At 36.3% G+C, this 20,344-nt stretch overlaps 3 protein-coding genes across 3 annotated transcripts; 1 reads left to right on the top strand and 2 right to left on the bottom strand.

The window, feature by feature from the left end:
* The first annotated feature begins 724 nt into the window (after window positions 1–724).
* Window positions 725–2,877, top strand: LOC18591444 (protein TIC 20-I, chloroplastic-like). The gene is made up of 3 exons (XM_018125297.2): window positions 725–865; window positions 1,680–1,872; window positions 2,103–2,877. The coding sequence occupies exons 2-3, from the start codon at window positions 1,689–1,691 to the stop codon at window positions 2,738–2,740; spliced, it is 822 nt and encodes a 273-aa protein (XP_017980786.1). The 5' UTR covers window positions 725–865; window positions 1,680–1,688; the 3' UTR covers window positions 2,741–2,877.
* Window positions 2,878–7,445: 4,568 nt separating this feature from the next.
* LOC18591443 (bZIP transcription factor 44-like) lies at window positions 7,446–8,980 on the bottom strand. Its single transcript, XM_007017562.3, has one exon. It carries the CDS (start codon window positions 8,308–8,310, stop codon window positions 7,828–7,830), a length of 483 nt encoding a protein of 160 aa, XP_007017624.1. The 5' UTR covers window positions 8,311–8,980; the 3' UTR covers window positions 7,446–7,827.
* Window positions 8,981–17,020: 8,040 nt separating this feature from the next.
* On the bottom strand, window positions 17,021–20,237 carry LOC18591440 (mitogen-activated protein kinase homolog NTF3). Its single transcript, XM_007017559.3, has 3 exons — window positions 19,807–20,237; window positions 19,096–19,563; window positions 17,021–18,110 (listed from the first exon to the last, which is right to left on the bottom strand). Exons 2-3 carry the CDS (start codon window positions 19,516–19,518, stop codon window positions 17,415–17,417), a joined length of 1,119 nt encoding a protein of 372 aa, XP_007017621.1. The 5' UTR covers window positions 19,519–19,563; window positions 19,807–20,237; the 3' UTR covers window positions 17,021–17,414.
* Window positions 20,238–20,344: the final 107 nt, after the last annotated feature.

Here is a 20,344-nt window from a genome sequence, read left to right as displayed (position 1 = left end):
TAAACGACGTTAATAGTTAACTATGAAATGTCTAAAATACTTTTTTTTTTCCACTCTTTTTCTTTCTCTCATGTTGGTCGGTGGCACTCCTTTACACTAATAGGCCACCCCGTGCTTAGATCTAACCATGGAATGCCATATTCGATCGAATCTCTCTAGGCTCCCTTGGGAAGCACAGTGCACTCCCTAGAGAACCCCAGATTGGTGCGCCCTTGAGGAGCGCCATCGGCCACGAATGATTGGTGGAAAGATTTAAAAAAAAAGAAAAAATTTAAATAAAAATTATAATTTATATAGTCGTAGTTTTTAAAATTAATAAAATATAAAATTATCTTAAAAATATTATCATGTCATCAAAACTAATAAAAATATTGATGGTTGACTAACCACAGGACTTATATGTTCAACAAAAATAAAGTATTATTTTGAAAACTAATAGATTTATATGTAATTATAATAAAAATTTGAGAGAGTTAGTGTATTTTATTTTATTTTATTTTTTTATTCTTTGACAAATCAATTATTGAAGACCTATGCAAATGATTTAGGCTGAGTAATTGGGCCAGCTGGGCCATCCCCGACCCATTATTAACTGACATAAGTCAGACCAGACTGAATTTTTTCGCGGCCAAGCCCACGCGACAAACTCTGGTCTTAAACCTCACCTCTTTCCAAAATTTTTCACCTCGGATTCTGACCCACGAAGGCCGTAAGTAAAAAGCTCTACTTTACCAGGAAAGAACAGAAAACAAAGGAAAGCAAGATAGAATTATAATGACGGATATCGAGAGCAGACAGGCTTTACACTAACACTTAAACAGTAGCATTTCAAGCGGTTTTCCTTCATTCTTTTTTTCAATTTAAGGTAACTTCTCCTCCTCATCTCTACCCAGGCTTGATTTTGCTCTTTTTTTTTTATGTGGATTTTTGGTGCTTTTATTAGCTGAGCTTTGCATTGGATTCACAAAATGGTTATTAAGTTTTAAATTTGACGGTTTAGAGTAATTTACTCTCTGGGTTTTGGGTTTTAGTTGTTTATCTGGTGAATTTTAAGTGTATTTGTTCAATAACATTTCTTTCAGTTGCTTCAGAGTAAGTTACGTCGAAGTTTCTCTATTTCACAATTATTTGTCGCTGGAAATGGACTCTAAATGATTATGTTTAAGCAGTTTCCCATATGGGTACTTTTAGCAGTAATCGGTGGTTGTAATTTTAATATTACAACGCTGGGCATTGTGTAGCTAATATCACAGGTTAAGAGCTAATGATAAAATGTGAACAATATTGAAGCAGAAACACAAATGATTGTGCTGGTCTAGAAAAATTTACCGTGCTGGATGATGTCCTCTTTAGTATAATATATCATGTGCAAGTAACAATTTAGGATGCAGATTTTCCTCAATTAGCATGAAATATATAGACCAGAATAGGAAACCTGTAAGTGGTATTGCCTAGTGCCTACTAATTTACTATGTGCTTGAATTTTTATCTATTTATTATCTAGGGAACACTAACTATTCATGCCCCCCTCTCTGTGTGCTACATAAACTGTAACACATGCCTTTTATGTTTAGAACATTTGAATGGGTGGGATAGGATGATTTTTTTTTTTTAACATTTTCTTTTTGCTCTACCTTTGCTGATAAATTATGTACATTGTTTTCATGGTCTTCAACAAGGTGGGTGCCATGATTCTGAATGGATTCAGCTCTCCCTCCAGAATTGTTTCCGTGAGTTCAAGGCTACCTAAGCCAATGCCATGTAGCTCTACTTTCGTGTGCTTTCATCATCTGCCTGTTACGGCTGCACTTCAAAGCAGCAGCAGAAGTTCTTCAAGGTCTTATTGGGATTTGAAATCCTGGTCAGTTGTAGGTATAAGGCTACCCCTTTTTTCTTTTAAAATCCATCATTTGGTATACAAGAGATTAATATCAAGCATCATATGTAGATCGTTTTTATATTAGGCTTATCAAAAAGCTGAATGTCCCAGAGAGTCTCATCTTTTTTATTTTCCATTCTGTGGTTCTGGATTGATGTATGTCTGAACTCCCAACAATTGTTCTTATTTGTCTGATGTATAACTGACACTGTCCATCTTGTAGATGTGCCTTTGTTGCACCTTTCTGCTGCATCAACTCCATTGTTGAGTGGGGATCAAGGTAGTCTCTCACACACTTTACCCTCATTACCAAGGCGTCGCAGATCTAGTATGGGCCCGCGAGCATCAAAGGATGTTCCATACAGTTTTCGCTATCCTCAAATGACTAAGAAACCCAGATGGTGGTGGAGGACTTTAGCATGCCTTCCCTATTTAATGCCTCTTCATGAGACATGGATGTATGCTGAGACAGCATATCATCTACACCCTTTCTTGGAAGACCTTGAGTTTTTGACCTATCCATTCCTTGGAGCCATTGGAAGTTTGCCGAGCTGGTTCCTGATGGCATATTTTTTTGTTGCATATTTGGGGGTGGTGAGGAGAAAAGAATGGCCTCACTTTTTTAGATTTCATGTGGTGATGGGCATGCTATTGGAGATTGCCCTGCAGGTGATTGGGACTGTGAGCCGGTGGATGCCACTTGCAGTCTATTGGGGCAAGTTAGGGATGCACTTTTGGACAGCTGTGGCATTTGCTTATCTCTTTACGGTTCTGGAGTGCATACGATGTGCACTTGCTGGTATGTATGCTGACATTCCCTTCGTATGTGATGCCGCTTATATCCAAATTCCATATGATTAAGTGAAAAAATATAGCAGAAACTTTCTATATTTCCATTATGTGTTGGTTATTTTGTATGGGAAATTTTTCAAGCAGATATGAATATTTTAAGTTGAATATTGCCTTTTGGTCAGCTTATGTAATTTAAGTTTTATTCAGTGTAGGATATCTATCCAAGCACCTTGTCCCACCTTCCACCCCCCCAAGTGGGCCTTTTCCCCTCCTTTCTTTAGTTAATGATGATTTTGTGAATTCCATTTAGATGTTAGTTACCATTAGTGCTATCTTGATTACCCTTTCCGATAATGTTTATCCTTTCTGATAAATGTTACTGTAATTGATGGTAATGCTTTTGATTTGTTTAATCTTCATGTCTGAACGTGTTCGTTTGTCTATTTGCTTGCAATCTAATGGTTCCTAGGTGTAATCATAGCTCTCTGTATATATGCTGGTGGAAGCACATCATTGCTTTTCTTATCTGAATCTTCATGGCCAAAATTGCCATCTTGCTTTTGGGAATCAAATCCCTTTGTTTTATGAAGTTTACTGAAATTTATAGACCTGAAAACTACATGGTAAATGAAAGGAGTATTTCAATACTTGTTTTTACTTGGATCTTTATGATTTAGTTAGAGACAATTGTAGAGTTTGAATTCGTTTCTTCTTCTTTCTGTTCTTTTCTATTAAATCTCATGGGTAAAATTCATTTTGGCTTAGCAGTCGATGGGATTGCCATTAACAGCCTAGAAAGTTCAAAGTTGCAAAAGTATTGCTAGCAAAAGTATGTTCTTTTGAATGCCTTGCTGCCTGAATCCAAAATGACCCTGTTTTCAGCAGCTCCACCACTAAACATATCTATTAACCCTGGCTAATTTCTGACAAAGAAGTTATCCTGGCTTAGTTTTACCTTTCTTCTGAAGTTTCATTGCATGAAATCCTTCTTTGCAGCACAAGAAAACAACCTAACCTATGTCTTGGCTTTTCCCAAAGGGATAACAGCAGGACAGGTTACCCTTTACTGTCCTGAACATCTTCTAAGCAAACCAGAATTTCTGAAAAAAACCTATAAAATTTTCCTCTCCTTTAACGGAAGGTACATGACTGTTGACTCAAAACCCACGATCACTTCCATGGTCAAATTTCCAAATTATACAACTATTTGAGTCTATATATATATATATATATATATATAAAGAAAAACTGAATTCATACCACTTTGTGATTAAGATTTTAAATGATTCCATGTAACCTACTAAACTTGCAGTAATGTTTGTCGGAACCCCACTTACTACACTGATGATTTGAGATGACGCAAATGTACCCTACTAATCTTTGGATGAACTAACAGGGTTGTTCCTTGGCACTCAATTATTTGGATTTATTTATCATGTGTAGGTGGAAATGTCATTGTAGTCATACATCATGTTCTGTCTTCTGTGTTTTGCCTTTCATGCTACTTGCCCATTCCATCAAAAAGCTTAAAATATTAATTGATTTCTCACTTCTTGTTGATTGAACTCGTCTAACATCTTTTTTGGCATGTCTATAATCAAATCAAGGGGATGGAAATTGGATAATTGGGTTTGTAAATATCAATATTCTTCTTTCTGTATCTGAGGTGATATCCTCAATCAGATCCCACCTGCTGCAATTGGGGTTGGGGGGGAAATGAAAATTTTCAACGGTAGATGAATGCAAATGGATAATGCTTGAACCAATCAAGTCAAAAGATTCAATTAAAATTGCACCTACTCAGTGCCCAATATAGCTCAGAAGGAAGAACGATTGGAAGCAGATGATGTTCTTAGTGTAGCATGATAGAAATTTTATGATACTTTTAAGCTTTGCCTGCCCTTCCTCTTCTAATATGGAAAAACTTACCACAACAGAAAGAGTAAAACAAAAATTAAAGTCACCCTTGCTTTATGTCTTGCTGTGAGCTGATCTAACCTCTCTGCAAATATCATTGAAGTAAGCTCTTCCATTAAACAAAAAGCAAAGAAAATGACACCATTTTCTCAAATGGCAGCCTCTCCTTCTCTAATGTCATGCTTTCATCATCTCTTTAATCACTAAACGAATCCTCTTTATGCCTTTTAGCCTGCAATCAGACACGCAAAGCAATTGAAAGGGATGGCATGGCCAGTTAATATCGTACTAGAAACCCCATTATGTACCTAAATTCACCCACTTTCTTGGCTGCCTTTTCTGCCTCCAGTTTAATTGGTGTAATCTCCATTAGCATTACATGCATTGTAAAGCACAGGCATACAATGGATCAATAAATGCAGGACAAGCAAAAGTCTATCTTTAATTAAAGTTGGCTTCTTCTTCTTTTTTTTTTTTTTTCTCATTTGTGGCAAGTATTGTTTCATTTATGTGGCATGGGAAGATCTTGTATAAGATTTTATTCTCTAAACATTGTGTTTGGTAGAAAAGAAAAGTGAATGAGAATTGGATGGAAGGAAAATGAAAAAAATTTGGGATCACTTCTCTCCTTAGACAAGAAGGAAACAAAGGCAGTCCAAAAAAAATTATTAACAAATACTCTAAAAACACTCTTTAAAATAATTTTAATACAACGAAATAAGATATTTATTTAATATGATAATCTTAAAGAATATCTTTGAACCACCCATTATTAAAATTCATTAAAGAAATTTTCTTCTTTAAATTTTTATATATTTAGAAAAAGGAGATTAATTTTATTTTTTTTAAATTAACGTAATCTAAGATTAAGGTTTGAGATTTATAAACCTGAAATTAAATTAAGTAGATTGATAAGTACGATAGCAGCTCATAATCATAGCTTCAATTAAACTAATCAAAGAGGACATGCCACCCCACATCAGTTAACTTTAAGCAAGTACGAGGCCAGCATGCTTAATCTGGATTATTATAGCTCTAAACAAGTATAATCATTAGGAAAATAATGTAAAAAAAAAAAGAAAATTAAGGAAAAATGAAATGGGAGATTGGTTCATGGTGCCCGACAGTGGGGTGGTTTTGACACTCCCCACCACGACGAGCTTCACTTTTACAGTTTGCCATAGTAATGGTGACTAATATTTTTTCTCAATTCCCCTTGTTCAATTTTTCCCTTGTTCTTTGCTAATTAACTTGTCATGCTAACCTTCTATATTTATAAGCTTTAAATGCATTAAGAAATCCCCTTTTTTCATTAAAATATAAAATGTTTATATCTCATACAATAATAATTCATCAAAAAAGACAATGTATTAAATATAAATTCGATAATAATCGGGTTTTTAACTATATTTATAATGCTTTCAAAATTTGTTATGTTTTATGTGGGGGAAAATTGAGTTTTTATAATTGAAAACATCTTATAACCTTTGCATAAGCATGAAACAAAGTTAGGTGAAGATTATATTAATTAGGCCTCGTGTGGTGGATGGGTTGTTGGCATTCCTTCAAGCACGAAAATGATTAAAGTGGCATGGAAAACACACCCTTTGGTTAAAACGTTGTACATTGAACCTAGGCAAAAGTTTCTTGGTGTTTCCGCAAAGTGGCACAAGAATCAACAGACAAAACACAGGAGATCATGGGAGAAAGAGAGAGAATCGAAGAGGGAGTATGGGCTTTGATCTGATCACTTGTTTTATATTTCTTGCTTTCTTCCATGATATCATACTTTATCTTATCATCATCCTTGATAATGTTTCATGGCACTCAATTTGATAGCGGTGTTCGGTTCTAAGACACAGTTCGTGTCCGTATTGATTCTAGAATTAAGTTTTTATTCTTTTATTATATTTAAATAAATTATTATTATTTTTATTTATAATAAAAAGTTTATAATCGATAGGTTGAATACCAGTTAATATTAATCGACAGATTAAGTTAAGATTAGTGTGCGGTTTGATTTTATTTTTTTTTGGTTATTTAAAGCTTAATTTAGTAGGAACGTGATCATTTTCAATATTTTCAATGTGTTAAATATTTCATTGAAGCAGTAAAAAAAAAAATAATGAGTGCCATGCACAAGTTGAGAGAATAAATTGTGGTTGGCCGTTACCATCTATGATTGTTTTGGATTTGAACTTCCATCCACTAACCATTTTCTTCAAGATTTTTATGAATGAAGCCAGAGGGTACAGTGCCTAAAAGTACATTCAAATGCTACATGAAACAGAGTAGTTTAAATAATTAAGCATCATTAAGCAGTAATTAAGTGTTGGGTATGAGTTTATTATCACTCATAACTTGAAATAATTGATCAATTTATTAAATTATTTATGCTAGAATGTCATGGATTCAAGCATAAGAAAAACATGAAATACTAGTTTAATTTCTCAAGGTTAGGTCTTTTCTCAGGATTCAACTTTCCTTTTTACGCAACAACGTAGGAGTCTTTTTCTTACTTGTTGAAAGGTTTCCTTCGCTATCATAGCAAAGTCAGGGGGAGAGAAAAAGTGATACGAAAGCAACAATTAGTGAAGGAATTATGATTAGGGTGGAAATCGTGATCCAAGCCTTTACCATGGCGGCTTTGGATGGGCTGAGCAAGCAACTATGGTGACAAACAAGAGCGAAATTTTTTGGCATTAGCGGTTATTTGCCACTTTTCTTGACCAAAAACAGAGGAAAAGAAAGAGAGGAAGACAGAGCAAGAGAGGCAGTCCACTTGCATAGAAGAACAGAGAACAGCATAAAATTATGACGTTTGGAAAGGAAGAAGAAGAAGAAGGCACCAAACAAGTGAAGGAAATTAATAATACACTAGTTTATAACGTGGGGGAGACCACAAACATTTCCACAGGAAACCCCCCCTCCCATTTTTACAGAAACTTGACTATTTTTATACCCTAGCTAGCAGTTTTCTCTTGCTAGTTGCCAATTCTCTTACAGTCATGTTTTGCAGCATCCTAGGTGCCAACAGGACTAATATTTTAGTAATAATAATAATAATAACAACAAACATTAAAGAAGGGGAAAAAAATAATAATACCCTCTTTTTCCCTCTCCACTCATTGAAGCAACACCACTAACAATAAAAGAATATATAAAGACATCCATAAATTTTGACCATTTTTGGTTTTCCATCCATTTGGTAATGATGATGATGATGATGAGGATGAAGATCAGTATTGAAAGATGTCTGCAGAGGCCATGATGGGTTGGTTAAGATAAGGCAGATTGAAAGGGTTGGTGAAACTGTCAGCAGAACTTGTTTCAAAACCCTGATGAGTTTCATACAGGCCACCATTGGTTGTGGTGCTGTTGAGATAATCGAGGATCTCACTAAGGGACTCTAGCCTTTGGCTTAGTTCCATCATCTGAGCCCTCAAAACAGAGTTCTCAGCCTCAATGTTCAAATAGTGCTGGGTGGTGAAGTTGATGCTTGTCAGGATTTGGTTATTATCCTTCCTTAGCTGTGTCACTTGGGACACTAAATCATCTAGGTGCTTCTGTTTTCTCATCCTGGATCTTCTTGCTGATTCTCGGTTTGATTCCATTCTCTTTCTTTTTCTTTGATCCATCAGATGTTGCAAGTCCTCTTCAGAGCCGGAATTCTGAAGCAGAGTGGAACCTGAGGAATTGGAATTTCCACTAGACGAAGCCATATTATATTTACACCAAAAACCACAGCTAAAAACTTTAAAAAAAAAAAAGACTAATATTTCAGGATTAATCTAAACTCAAAGAGGACAGGATCCAGACACTAGTTATTTTTACGTAATCTAGACAGTTGTTTATTTGACTTATTATTATATTTATATAGTGAAACTCAAGCAATCACAAAAAGTTTATTTATGAAAAAACATAGAACCAATAGAGGAACACAACTGAGAAAGATTGAACAAGATGGGTCCTGCGTCTGAGGGAGGAATTTATCATAAACCCGGAGCGGAGGATTTCACTGACAACTGGAGACATGAATCTCAAACATCAACAACCACAACAACGTATGCAGCATGAAGATTTACAACAGAAGAAAAGAAAGCTTCTTTTGGCAGAAAAAAAGTACCAAGACCAACAGCAAATCCCAGCAAAACCAAGATGGTTTTTGGCCGGATGATGGAGTTTTTTCAAGAGTTTGACTTTATGGGTTTTTGGTACAGACTCTAGAAATCCAAAGCTTAACAACCCAAACCCCCCACAGAAGGGCAAAAACCTACCAAAAGGATGTGCAAAGAGCAGAGGAAAACCAGCAGAACCTCTACAAGGGAAACGAAAAAACAAGAAGAAGAGCAGAAAGAGCCTAAAATGTATAAGGGGGGGGGGGGGGGGGGGGGGAAGAAAGCAGAAGTGGAAGAGGTTTTTGAGAGTGTTGAGAAGGCAATTTATAGAGGAAAAAGTACAGAAGAACATGAAAGAAAGTTTAGAAAAATGGGTAAAAAAAAAAAAGAAAAGAAATTAAAATGCGAATAAAAAGCAAAGAGCTTTGGAATCTACTGTCGAGAGTTGTTGGAGGAAGAGTTGATTAGGCATGTGGGGTAGAGACGAAATTTCCACAACCGTCCAATTCCAGCTGGTGACCAAGACACACACCATACAAATTATTTAATCATTACCTATTTCAGGGTTATTTTGGTTTTCTTACTTTTTCTTTTTCTTTATTATTTTTCCTACTTCCTTTACTTCTACTCGTAGTAGTACTTCTACTCGTAGTAGTACTTCTACTCGTTTTAGTAGTATTTTTCCCCTTTTTTTTTTACCTCACTTTCACCGCCAATACCAGAATTAACCGTTTAAGGCCAGCACAGTTTCTTTTCTGACAAGTGGCTACTCGTAACCAGAAAGGAATCTTAGGGATGGAGGTGGCATATCAAGCCAGTAAAGGGGTATTCTGGACATCAGGGTACAACACCCTTTTAGCTTAACAAAACCAAGATTAGTGCTAAGCATTCTATTAGTTTAAAAGACTAATATCCCCATTCTCCCCTTCTTTTTTGTTGTCAAAACAAAGTACTACCATTAGACTAACCCATCAAGTAAGGGCCTCTGTCCCAGCCCCACCTTATTTAAGTCTATATCAGAAGTCAGAGACCTTTTGTTGGCATTCTCCAAAGAGAGAGGAAGTTGGTTGGAGTTTGGATTTGGGTTTGGGTTTGGGTTTGGGTTTTTTACCCTTATTTCAAATAGCAGAAAATGAAATTGATTCTCAGTTTGTATCATGACAAAGAGTAGTACTTCTAGTAATATAATTCTGTACTAATACTACCAATAGTCATGAACAGGTTTCTGCCACAGAGGAGAGAATCTATAAATATACAGGCAACCAAAGCCCCATGGTTTTGCTTGATATATATTGAAGCTGTTCATAGACCTGAAAAGGAAAAGTTGGTTCAATTCTTTTTTTATTAATTTGCTCTCTGTAATAAACATGGCACCTTGTTCTTTTAATCGCATCAATTCCCAAGAGGCTCCCCCTTTGATTCTTATTTATTCAATATAATCTGACCGACTTTTTCCCCATTGAAAACTTTAAAAACAAAAGCATCCCCATGTGCAACAGTGCAGCTCCAGGAATGGTGCTAAAGTATGGGTTGTAACCATAAAGTAACCATCAAGGTTTTGACTTTAATTGGCTACCGATTGCTTTGAAGAATCTGGAGCAATAAACATTCCAGAAAACTATAACAAAAGAAGAAGAAGAAAAAGAAGAAAATTACATTTAGGCCTTAATCTAGACCTACTAGCTAGCAGCTTGGACCACAGAAACCGATGGCTGCATGGTCCCAGCCTTAATTGCAAGCCACCCAAGTGGGGAAGGGCAATGATATGCCATTAATTTGCTAGAAACAGGGACATGGAACTCTACAGATCACATAAAAAAGGCTAGTTATTTGTCACCCAAATCAATTGTGTTGAACAATTTTTTTTGTCACCCCATTCCTTACTTCTTGGATTCTGCTCTGATGCAATTCTGATTTCAGTTTCTTTTTCCTTTTATCTTTCATTTGCCAAAGAAAATTACTCTTCCAGCTGCCTACCTTCCCATGGACATTAGAGATCTGCAGAATCTGTATCCTTATCTTCTTTGTGGAAGAGCAAGAAAAGAACAAATGGTCTACTTTCAACTTGCTGACAGCAAAATATGCAGCAGGCATTGGTAAAAGGGTTCCTTGACAATTGCCTATCATGAGTAAACCTTTGTGGAGAATTAATGCTACCATCCAATAAAAATGCTCCTTTCTGTTTCTATCTAACTCAAGAGACCAAAAACTTGTGTGAAAAGCACAATTATGCAGCCGGAAAATCCACATTTTTTCTACATCTTAATTTGAATTCAAGGTCTCTAATTACAAAAAAAAAAAATTTAATTAGAGATCTATCAACATTAATAGTATTTAATTGTAGTGAAATAAGGCAGCAGAGGATATTGTTATTTATGTATTTTATATGATTCATCAATTTTAAAGAAAAAAGATTCAAATTTATTCTTTTAATGAAAATATATGTATTTATCATCAATAAAATGTATAAGCAGTCAGAAAATATCATTATTAAAAATACTTAATTTTTTTTTTTTAAATTCGAACTTACTCTTCAAGTAGGAATACATATATTTATCATTGAATCAAATGTTTAAATAAAAAAATAAAAAAAAAATTATCATTTTAACACATACACTTTAAAATATTCCATCTACCAGACTAATTGGTTGATCACCAGGTTTTCACATTGTGTTACTTGTAAAGTTAGCCCTATGTCACTGAAAATGACACGATCCAATCCCATGCTTTGCTTTAGCACAAAAGGAAAAGAACAACCAAAGTTATTTTATCTTTTTCATTGCTTATAATACCCTGTTAAAGTTATGAAACGCAAAGAGAGACATGAAAGTTCTCCATTCTCACCCTGTTTAAAGCCACTGACAATGCAAAACACACTAACCCAACACAATCCTACAGATAACGTGGACTCCTTTTTAAGTTAAAATAAAAAAGAAAAAATAAAACTACACGAGTTTTCATGCTAGTATTACTTTGCCGACATAATTGTGTAACCTTGACGAAACATTTTCATAGCTGAACTGCTGCCAAGGGCGACCAACAATAGTTAAAGCTCTGATCATGGTGAGCCCGAGGGGTTGGAAGACGGTTGTAGAGTACATAGAGTATCTAAACCATAGGGTAGGCACAAAACAACAATACAAAATTAATTATGTACTCTGAAGGAAAATGAGAGAAGAGGGGGAAAAGGGAAATTTGTTGTCGTAGGATGTTACAGAAATGGTGGAAGTGACATTGCATGGTGGGTTTTCAATCGAAAGTATAAAGAAATTCAGGCCTTTTTTGTGAAGCAAAGGTTGAAATGAACCTTAATCTTTGTAGATGAGAAGCATCGACATGTTTACTTGTGCCCTCAGATATTTAGTTTCTTCACTTGCAACGTAAGAAAAGTGAATGGAGAGGCTAAATTGACATCCCTCCATTAGAGGAGAAAAAGGCATCGATAATGGGAAATCCATGGCCTGATTTCACTAGGATCCATAGCATCCTTCTTGATAATGACCACTGATCAATATACATGCCGAAAACACATTGATATCTCCTCGTGCTCGTAGTTTCCCATGGCTATAGGTAAGTAGACTTTCCACTTGGATCACTTCGACAATCAATGGCAAACAAAACAGACATAGAAAGGAAACCAAAACCCGAACTCGAATGTAACAGAAAAACAAAGTCGAGGGCTTAAAAATTATATAAAAAAGGAAAATAGGGTTGCTAAAAGTATCACATTCACCTCAATTATTGCCCCTAGGAGAGTAAAGTGTTGTTAGAGTTTAGTGTTCTTAGGGGTGGTAATACTGTGATTTGATTTTATTGGTGAACAAATGCTGGTCCCTCCCAGATTGTGACAACACGAAAGAAGGTGCAAAAGATCCCTGCCTAAAAGTTTTTTTTAAAAAAAAATCACAATAGCTTAACAATGAGAGTACACATGGATAGCGCTCCTCCAGGCATTGGTTTGGGCTTGATCAGGAGCTGTGACACCATTCTTTCTGGTCTTGTGTTGTCGTACTAAAAGTTGATTTGTTTGCTGGGTGTTGTTTAAGAAACTTGAAGTTACTTGAGAGAGTTGAGAACCACAAGCTGCATAGCTAGATTTAGGCATACATGCCATCTCTCTACACTTGCTCATTGTCCCACGTGATTACTTTTTGTTTGTAGACATTTCTAGTACATTCAATTCAAACCTGATCTAATGTATACAAATTAAACATATAACGTGATTCAGACTAAATTCAGCGATTTGTTACTCTTCGTTAGCATGTTTGAGTCTCATTTTTTTTTTGCCAAACTTCTTGAGTATCGGATGAATCATTAGCTTGAATTTAAACCTAAAAACTGGTTTCGGTCTATGTCTAAGAGGATCATTATTCTACACGGACGACAAGGCTGTTGGGCATAAAGCATTGAACAAGACAATAGCTGATAGATGCAGAAAAAGATTGTTACCTAAATCTTTTTATTGTACAATTATACTTTTGAGACCAAACTCCTATGTGTCAACATGATCAAAAACCAAAAAGAAAAGGGTAGAAAGAAGTTCTTTCATGTAGAAAATTCTTTGTTGGATTACAGCATCATAGCTATGGCTGAATTTGGAGACAATTCTAGAGGTGGGAACTGTCAGAAAAGGATGTAAGATTAGTTCATAATGTTCAAACACATTCTAATGAAAGCTGCTTATGCAAAGATAGATACATATCAAGAATCTTAACCAAATTTGGCCTTTTCCCCCCTCGAGAGGTGCAAGAGGCAACAGTATATGCTAGTCGAGTACCTTGCATTTTATATCTTGGCCTTACCCTTATTCAGACTCAAAACAAAAATATCTCAATGAATTAATTAAGGGCTGATCAGCAACAATTCTAAAACAAACACTTTTAACTTTTCAAATGAATATTTTTTTCAAAGAAAATTCGAGATGACTTCAATTTTAACAGTCTTTACAATAAATTTTAATTTTGATTACATTTTTTTAAGTAACATATCTTTTTATGTAGCGAAATCTATGGAAGAACGATGTTTTAAGGATGTACGTGAGGTGAAATTAACACCAATTTGGGCAAGGAATTAGAAGGAAACTTCAAATTGGTTTTCCCATGAAAATGAAAAATGTTAGCCTACCAACTGTCCCATGATGAATGGCGATGGAAAGGAGATAGACACAGTGGTCAAAGACTCACAGGTGGCTATTATCTGGTGGTGGTCAAAAGAATATGCTCTTTTCCAATTTTTTCAAAATTTATTGTTCATTGATGTTAAGTCATTGCCCTCCCTTGTATCTTCTAGAAATTAAATTTAAAAATATGCATAAGCCCTTTTAGTATTTTTTATTCGAGATTAATATTTAATACAGTCAAATTTTTCTTTTTCCTTGTATGTTTTGATGATCTTTTGGCTCCTTCCTAGCTTTTTGATCTTATAATGGCAAAAGTGTTGTTACAAATATTGGAAGGAAATGATTAACTTCAGTTTCAAGCCATGATTTTCAAAAAGTGGAATCATGAGGGAGGTTGCTAATCTGAAACAAAAGAACAGATATACAACCAAATGCTGCCAATCTGCCATTACTCTTTCACTTTTTTCCTACAATCTTCTTCTTCAATGATCAAAGCAATATAAGGGTAGGGATGAGAGAGAGAAGAAAGGGTGCAATGGTCGGTTTTTGTAGGGTCAGAGAGGAGTCCATTTCAGCTTTTGCCAAAGGGGTCCCTGAAACAAGTTTCGATTTCGATTTTCCATGTAGTGATTTTCACATGTCTTCTTATTTCTTTTCTTTCCTCTTCCTTTTTCTTCTGTTCCCCAATTTCTTTGGGGGGGATTTAGCTTTTAATCTAAACTTCGTGGGTTGGTCACAGAGTTCCTTTTCGCCTATCAGCTGACACGGCCTTCTTTCTCTTGACAGTAGATCACACCTGCCCTTCCCAAATATATTTTGGTCTTTATAGATAACAGAACTCTTTGTTCTACACTCATTAAACAAGAATATATGATCAGAACCCATGAAACAGAATCTCGGAAAGCTTAGATTAACGATTGAGGTTTGGAGATTGTCATGCAACAGATTTCTGTGACAAATATCTTTTTGTTCGGATTATGAGATTCATTCTATATCTTTACTGGTAATTAGCCAATAAGCAGCAGTCCATGAACTCTCCTCAGTTGGTCAAGTCAGGATCGCTTTGTTGGACTAGTGGTGCTCAAACACAAGGCTGAGCCATAACCCACGTGCTACTTTAACGAGCAAAGACGAAAAAAGCAGCCATCGACCTCCAACCATGCACCTTTAATCTTTACGGCTCCAACGTCCCAAACAGAAACATCCCCTAAAGAAAAAGCAGCGATAAGGGGCCTCCTATATCAAGCTCAATCTTGCATGGAACAGTAGTGTAAAGGTGATTATCAGAGTAAGGTCAAGATGCTACAGAGCTGTCATGTTATCTAATCTTGGTCCAGGTTTCGTATCAACTTCCATATCTCCAATGGGATCTTTATCCCAACCATGGAATCTGCCTTCACGGTGAAGGCAAGCATGTACAAAGTACGTATATCTGCAGCATTTACCAAAACCTTCTTTACCAGCAGATATTCACAAGTCAATCTGATCATCGAGTGTTATAAAGTAGGGATTCAAGAACAAAGAAAGAACTAGTATGATATTAGATATATCAAATGATTAACAAGAAGAAGATTATTACAACTTTTTCCAAATTATCCCGTTTGCCGCAATAAGGAAAAGGAAGTTGTAGACTAATTCACTAGGTGCATAAACAATTCTGTCTGCTGGAACCAAGATTTACATGAGAAAAGTCATAATCTACATGGAAGCATATACAAAGTACCTGGTCACATTGGGAATGGGAACCCAAATCAATATCTTTTTTTAATTCTAATTGTCATAACTCGAGAAAAGAATACAGATTTTTATATGGAGGAATCACATTCAAAGTGGTCATATAAATAATATTATTCTGCTAATTCATACATTCAACCTGTCAATCAAGGCAGTCGAAAACCCCAAAAAGCCACACCCAAAGTAGTCTGAAACAAGCCCGCTGTTTTCTACATGTAGGCATGTGAAACTGTACTTGAAAATAAATAAATAAATAAAAGGGCTAACAAAGAATCCCATAATCTTTAACCTTTTTAAGAGTTCAATCTTATCATATCCGCATCTGCTTAATTTTGCCCAGCAAATTCCCGTACATCTCGCAGAAAACTTTGGTCCATATAGGCTCATAGCTGTTTTTATTTTATTACCCCATTTTCCCATTCATGGAGCATATGCCATTTGATTTGCTTCATGTTCTTTCATCTTATTTTTTTAAGGCAAAAAATACCCAATTAAGGATTCATAAAGAAGATTAATATGTAAACAAGTTGGCAAAAGAATATCAATCAATCAGCAGTTTGATGCTCTCTGTTTTTTTAGTGATCCGATCTGATCTTTTACCAGCTTAACTGAGTTCTTCCAAATAACCATGTGTACATTGTCAAAGAAACAAAGTATGTGACACTCAAAGTATTACACGTGAAGGGTACCTGACAATAATGATTTGCAGATCTTCTCTGTTTCTTTCTAGTCTCTAGACTCTAAGCGACTACTAGAATACTGCAGATGATTATTTACTACAATAATTTGAAGTGCCCCTCAACCACAAGAACAGGAAAAGGTGCTGGTAATTGGAGCAAAGTTGGAAGGGTTGGGTCCGGCCGTAAAAGCACAGGTTGTACAAAAACAAAGCTCAAGCAGCCACCGGAAAGGCAACAGCACGCGGGCGGGGACTGGGGAGGAGGAGACCAGCATATCAAAAGTGGACCCGGCTCCTGTTTGAGGTTTTTTGTCTATATCTATCTTTAAAAAACACAGACGTAGGGACAAAGTAAACAAATTGGCAGACCTTAGCCTGCTTGACCAGCCCCGTTCCCAATTTCCATCCTTCCCAGGATGTATATGTGATAATGTGGGCCTCATTATCTTAAATGGTTTATCCTTTCTCGTAGGATAACATATTCAGGCTTAAATACCAGACAAATGGAATAAGAACATAGCTCTAGGCCGGCAGATGATCAGACCACAATGACAGTGACTCCATCCCAGGACATCGGGCCGTGGTTTTGGTTGCTTTGGGTCGTTGGGCTGGGTTTCATCCCCTTAATCATTTTCGAAGTTGTCCAATCCAATGTTCAGAAGTAGTTACAGTATAGAAAAATACAGTACCTCGTATTCTCATAAACCCCTTTAAGCCATGCTTCTCCATGAGCCATCAGCGTAAGTGAGGAATTGCAGCAAGTGAAAGTTCAACAGCCAACATAGAAAGAGTTTTTGCTTTCATACATATAAATTACACTGCTGATAATGATAGTTCTTGATGTCTAAACTTAATTTACATAAAAAAAATAAGTTCGTTCTCAGAGAGTTAGACACATACAACAGCAACCTTATGTACAAGTTTTTTTAAAAGAAAACAGGCATCTACAGTAAAGAGCTCAAGCTCCTAAACAAGCTCTTGATACAAAATTTAGTTCTATCATGGATCATCAGTGGACCACTTATACATCACGTATGTTTCTCCAACATTATTAAAACCATAGAGGAGTCACAAAGACATAAATGTAACAACTATTACCACCAAAAAAGAAAACGCTGCCCGTCAGTAGTGAAACAACCCTGTAGGCTTGGTTGCAGAACCAAGAAGAGGAAAAGATTAGGCGCACACCTCACCATTGGATGTAGCAGCTTCGGGATGGTAATGAAGCATTTCCTTCCACATCATCTCCCTGATCATCTCTTCACCTAAATCCTCATCTATGTCAAGGTCGACTGGCACCTGGGCCGGAGGATTGCCGTTGGGATCGTACAAGGGTGCCATGTAAGGGTGTTGGAGTGCTTCAGTTACACCAATCCTTTTTGAGGGGTCAAAAAGAAGCATCTTTTGCAGTAAATCAATTGCCAAAGGATGGGCATTTGGATAAAGACGGGAAAAGGGGGTTCCAGGAGAATATGAGAGTGATTTGATGTATTTCCTTGCCTTAGGGTTATCTATAAATTCAAGATCCTCCTCCTTCTGGCTGCCAAGGATGTTGATGATAAGCTTAAGTTGGTTGAGACACTCTGTACCAGGGAAGATGGGTTTCCTGCCAAGAAGCTCTGCAAAGATGCATCCAACAGACCACACATCAATGGCTATTCCATAGTTGTCGCAGCAGAGAAGAAGCTCGGGGGCCCTGTACCAGCGAGTGACAACATACTCTGTCATGAATTGACCCTTGGCATTGCTAGTGCGTGCTAGTCCAAAGTCACAAATTTTGAGGTCACAATTTGCATTGATAAGAAGGTTTCCAGGCTTCAGGTCACGGTGGAGAATGTTTGCTGAGTGAAGATACTTCAGGCCTCGAAGCAACTGCAAGAAGAAACATGAATCACTACCAAAAAGTACATAATTTTGTTATATTTGATTTCCTAATTACAAAGGAAGCATTAATGCAGAATTGCAGAACCTCAATCCCACCATAATTATCTCAACTGAATCACTATATAAAACACAGGTCAATATACACTGTAAGTCTCTCTATGTCCAATGACTGATAAAGTGGCAGTCAGGCAGATGCAGCTACATGGAAATATGCTTCCTAACAAAATCAATTTTGAATTACAGTATGCCAATATTAATTTGCAATACAAGAGTATCGATGCATAATCATACCAGACTCTGTTAGTGATGAAACTAACTATACTTACAATATCGGGCCAGTCCATTATGCCTGAAAGCTAGAATGCCTAGAACATGTTGCTCCTAAACCTATCATGAACTAGCTATCATCATGTCTGTCCCTAATTGTTGCCTAATAGTGTTAAATATTGGAGATCAGTTAGCAGAAACGAACAATTTTCTCCATCACTATGGTTCTCAGAGTTAATATAACAAGTGGACAGTGGTCCTACTGGGTGACAGGAAAATTGCTAGAAAGGTAAGCACATAAAACATCTAAACAAAAAGTTATATAGGTGTACAGGGCATAAGCTATAAAATTATCATCAGGTAATGTGCTGGCAATACAAAAATCTACAACATAGCACCCAAATTGTAAATACACAAATCCAAAAACTTGACCATTTAATTTCTTGCTTCTTTGTCTAAACTTCGTTTAAGTGAAATGCAATGAAGTTTGATGTAAAGTTGATATCAAGGAATGCTCTATTAATACATCACACAACAAAATGTTTAGATCCTAAGCGCACGCATTCAATTTGGACCTTTTAGTTTCTTGGTCCCTTATGTAACCTCCATTCAAGGGAAATGTAATGCCATATAGCAAGTGTCCTTATCCAAATTAACAATCTTAACAGCCAAATATACATGCCTTTGCAAAGGGGTTGCTAGATACCTGGAAGAGGAAATACTGACAGTGATCATTTGTAAGAGCTTGAGAAGACTTAATAATCTGATGCAAATCTGTATCCATAAGTTCGTAAACCAGATAAACATCTTTGAAGCTTCTCCTATGAATCGGCATCATGACATCTTTCAAAACAATCACATTATCATCTCTGAGATGCCTAAGTAGCTTCAATTCACGCAACGTTCTCAGTGCATCGACGCGATTTTCAAAGGCATTGTGTATCTTTTTAATGGCAACTTTCTCATTGGTTTCCCGATTCACAGAAGAGCAAACGATACCATAAGCCCCTCTACCAATAGGCTTGATGGGCACATATTTGGTGTCGATTTCGAACAATGTTTGCCACATGGAATAGTAATGTTTTCCGTGGTAATGAATACCATTTGGAGGCTCAACTGGAGTTGCCATGTCCTGCTTTTACCAAAATTTTGCAAAGAAAGCCGTGGAAAAACCCTGAAAAACGAGATTCTGTTACACACAAAACTGTGCTGAATAAGGAAAAAAATGTTTCTATTTTGGTTTGACTTTTTTGCTAATTACTTTCCTTATTCTTTTCAGTTAATTAGTGGAAGACGTCTACTTCATTAAACAATTAAAGGAAATTGAAAATAGTTAACAATTAAAGGAAATTGAAAAGGGAAAAAAGAGCAATAAGGCGAAAGAACAAAAGGTAGAGACAGATCTTTAATCTTTTACCTCTTTCGGGAAGTCCAAGCGATTCTTCTTTACTCCAAAATAACTGAACTTTGAATTTTCCCGCGATACAGAAGCATCACGCATCCGATACTCTCAGGCTAATCCACGTCCGAATTCATTTCAAATTTCTCCGAAACGAGAGTGAAAAAGTACTAAATCAAAGCTCCATTTTCTTCGATGAAAACCCTAATTCGAAAACGACGTCGCCAGGTACCGATCTCGATTCTGTGAACTCACGTGAAGCTCGACCGCCAAAACCTTTCACGGTCTCGAAAATTCGGAGAAGAAACACTTCCTTTTGCAACGTAATTATATTTCTGTCAACGATGAGGTTCTGTGGGATCTATTCAGGGAGGAAGATTCGTTATCTCGTCGCCATCAGAGCAAACGACGAAATCAAACAAATAATTAGGATTTTATTTTATTTTCTTAAAATTAATTTAGTTATTATTTATTATTAGTAGCCGCATTATTTTCGCTTTGAATAGCATTTACCCAGCACCGGGTTTCGCTCCTGTAACGACAGCTACTGGGATAG

Source organism: Theobroma cacao, chromosome 8 (genome assembly GCF_053813885.1).
Source record: "Theobroma cacao isolate CCN51 chromosome 8, ASM5381388v1, whole genome shotgun sequence".
Classification (NCBI taxonomy): domain Eukaryota; kingdom Viridiplantae; phylum Streptophyta; class Magnoliopsida; order Malvales; family Malvaceae; genus Theobroma; species Theobroma cacao.
Note: the sequence above shows the minus strand (reverse complement) of the source record. Positions and strands in the feature narration are given on the sequence as shown.

Excerpts from the sequence above, each read along its gene's own strand:
- LOC18591440 (XM_007017559.3), bottom strand. The coding sequence starts at position 19,518 with ATGGCAACTCCAGTTGAGCCTCCAAATGGTATTCATTACCACGGAAAA. Across the intron at positions 18,111-19,095 it reads GTCAGTATTTCCTCTTCCAG|TTGCTTCGAGGCCTGAAGTA; the intron begins GTATCTAGCAAC and ends TTCTTCTTGCAG.
- LOC18591443 (XM_007017562.3), bottom strand. The coding sequence starts at position 8,310 with ATGGCTTCGTCTAGTGGAAATTCCAATTCCTCAGGTTCCACTCTGCTT.
- LOC18591444 (XM_018125297.2), top strand. The coding sequence starts at position 1,689 with ATGATTCTGAATGGATTCAGCTCTCCCTCCAGAATTGTTTCCGTGAGT. Across the intron at positions 1,873-2,102 it reads GAAATCCTGGTCAGTTGTAG|ATGTGCCTTTGTTGCACCTT; the intron begins GTATAAGGCTAC and ends TCCATCTTGTAG.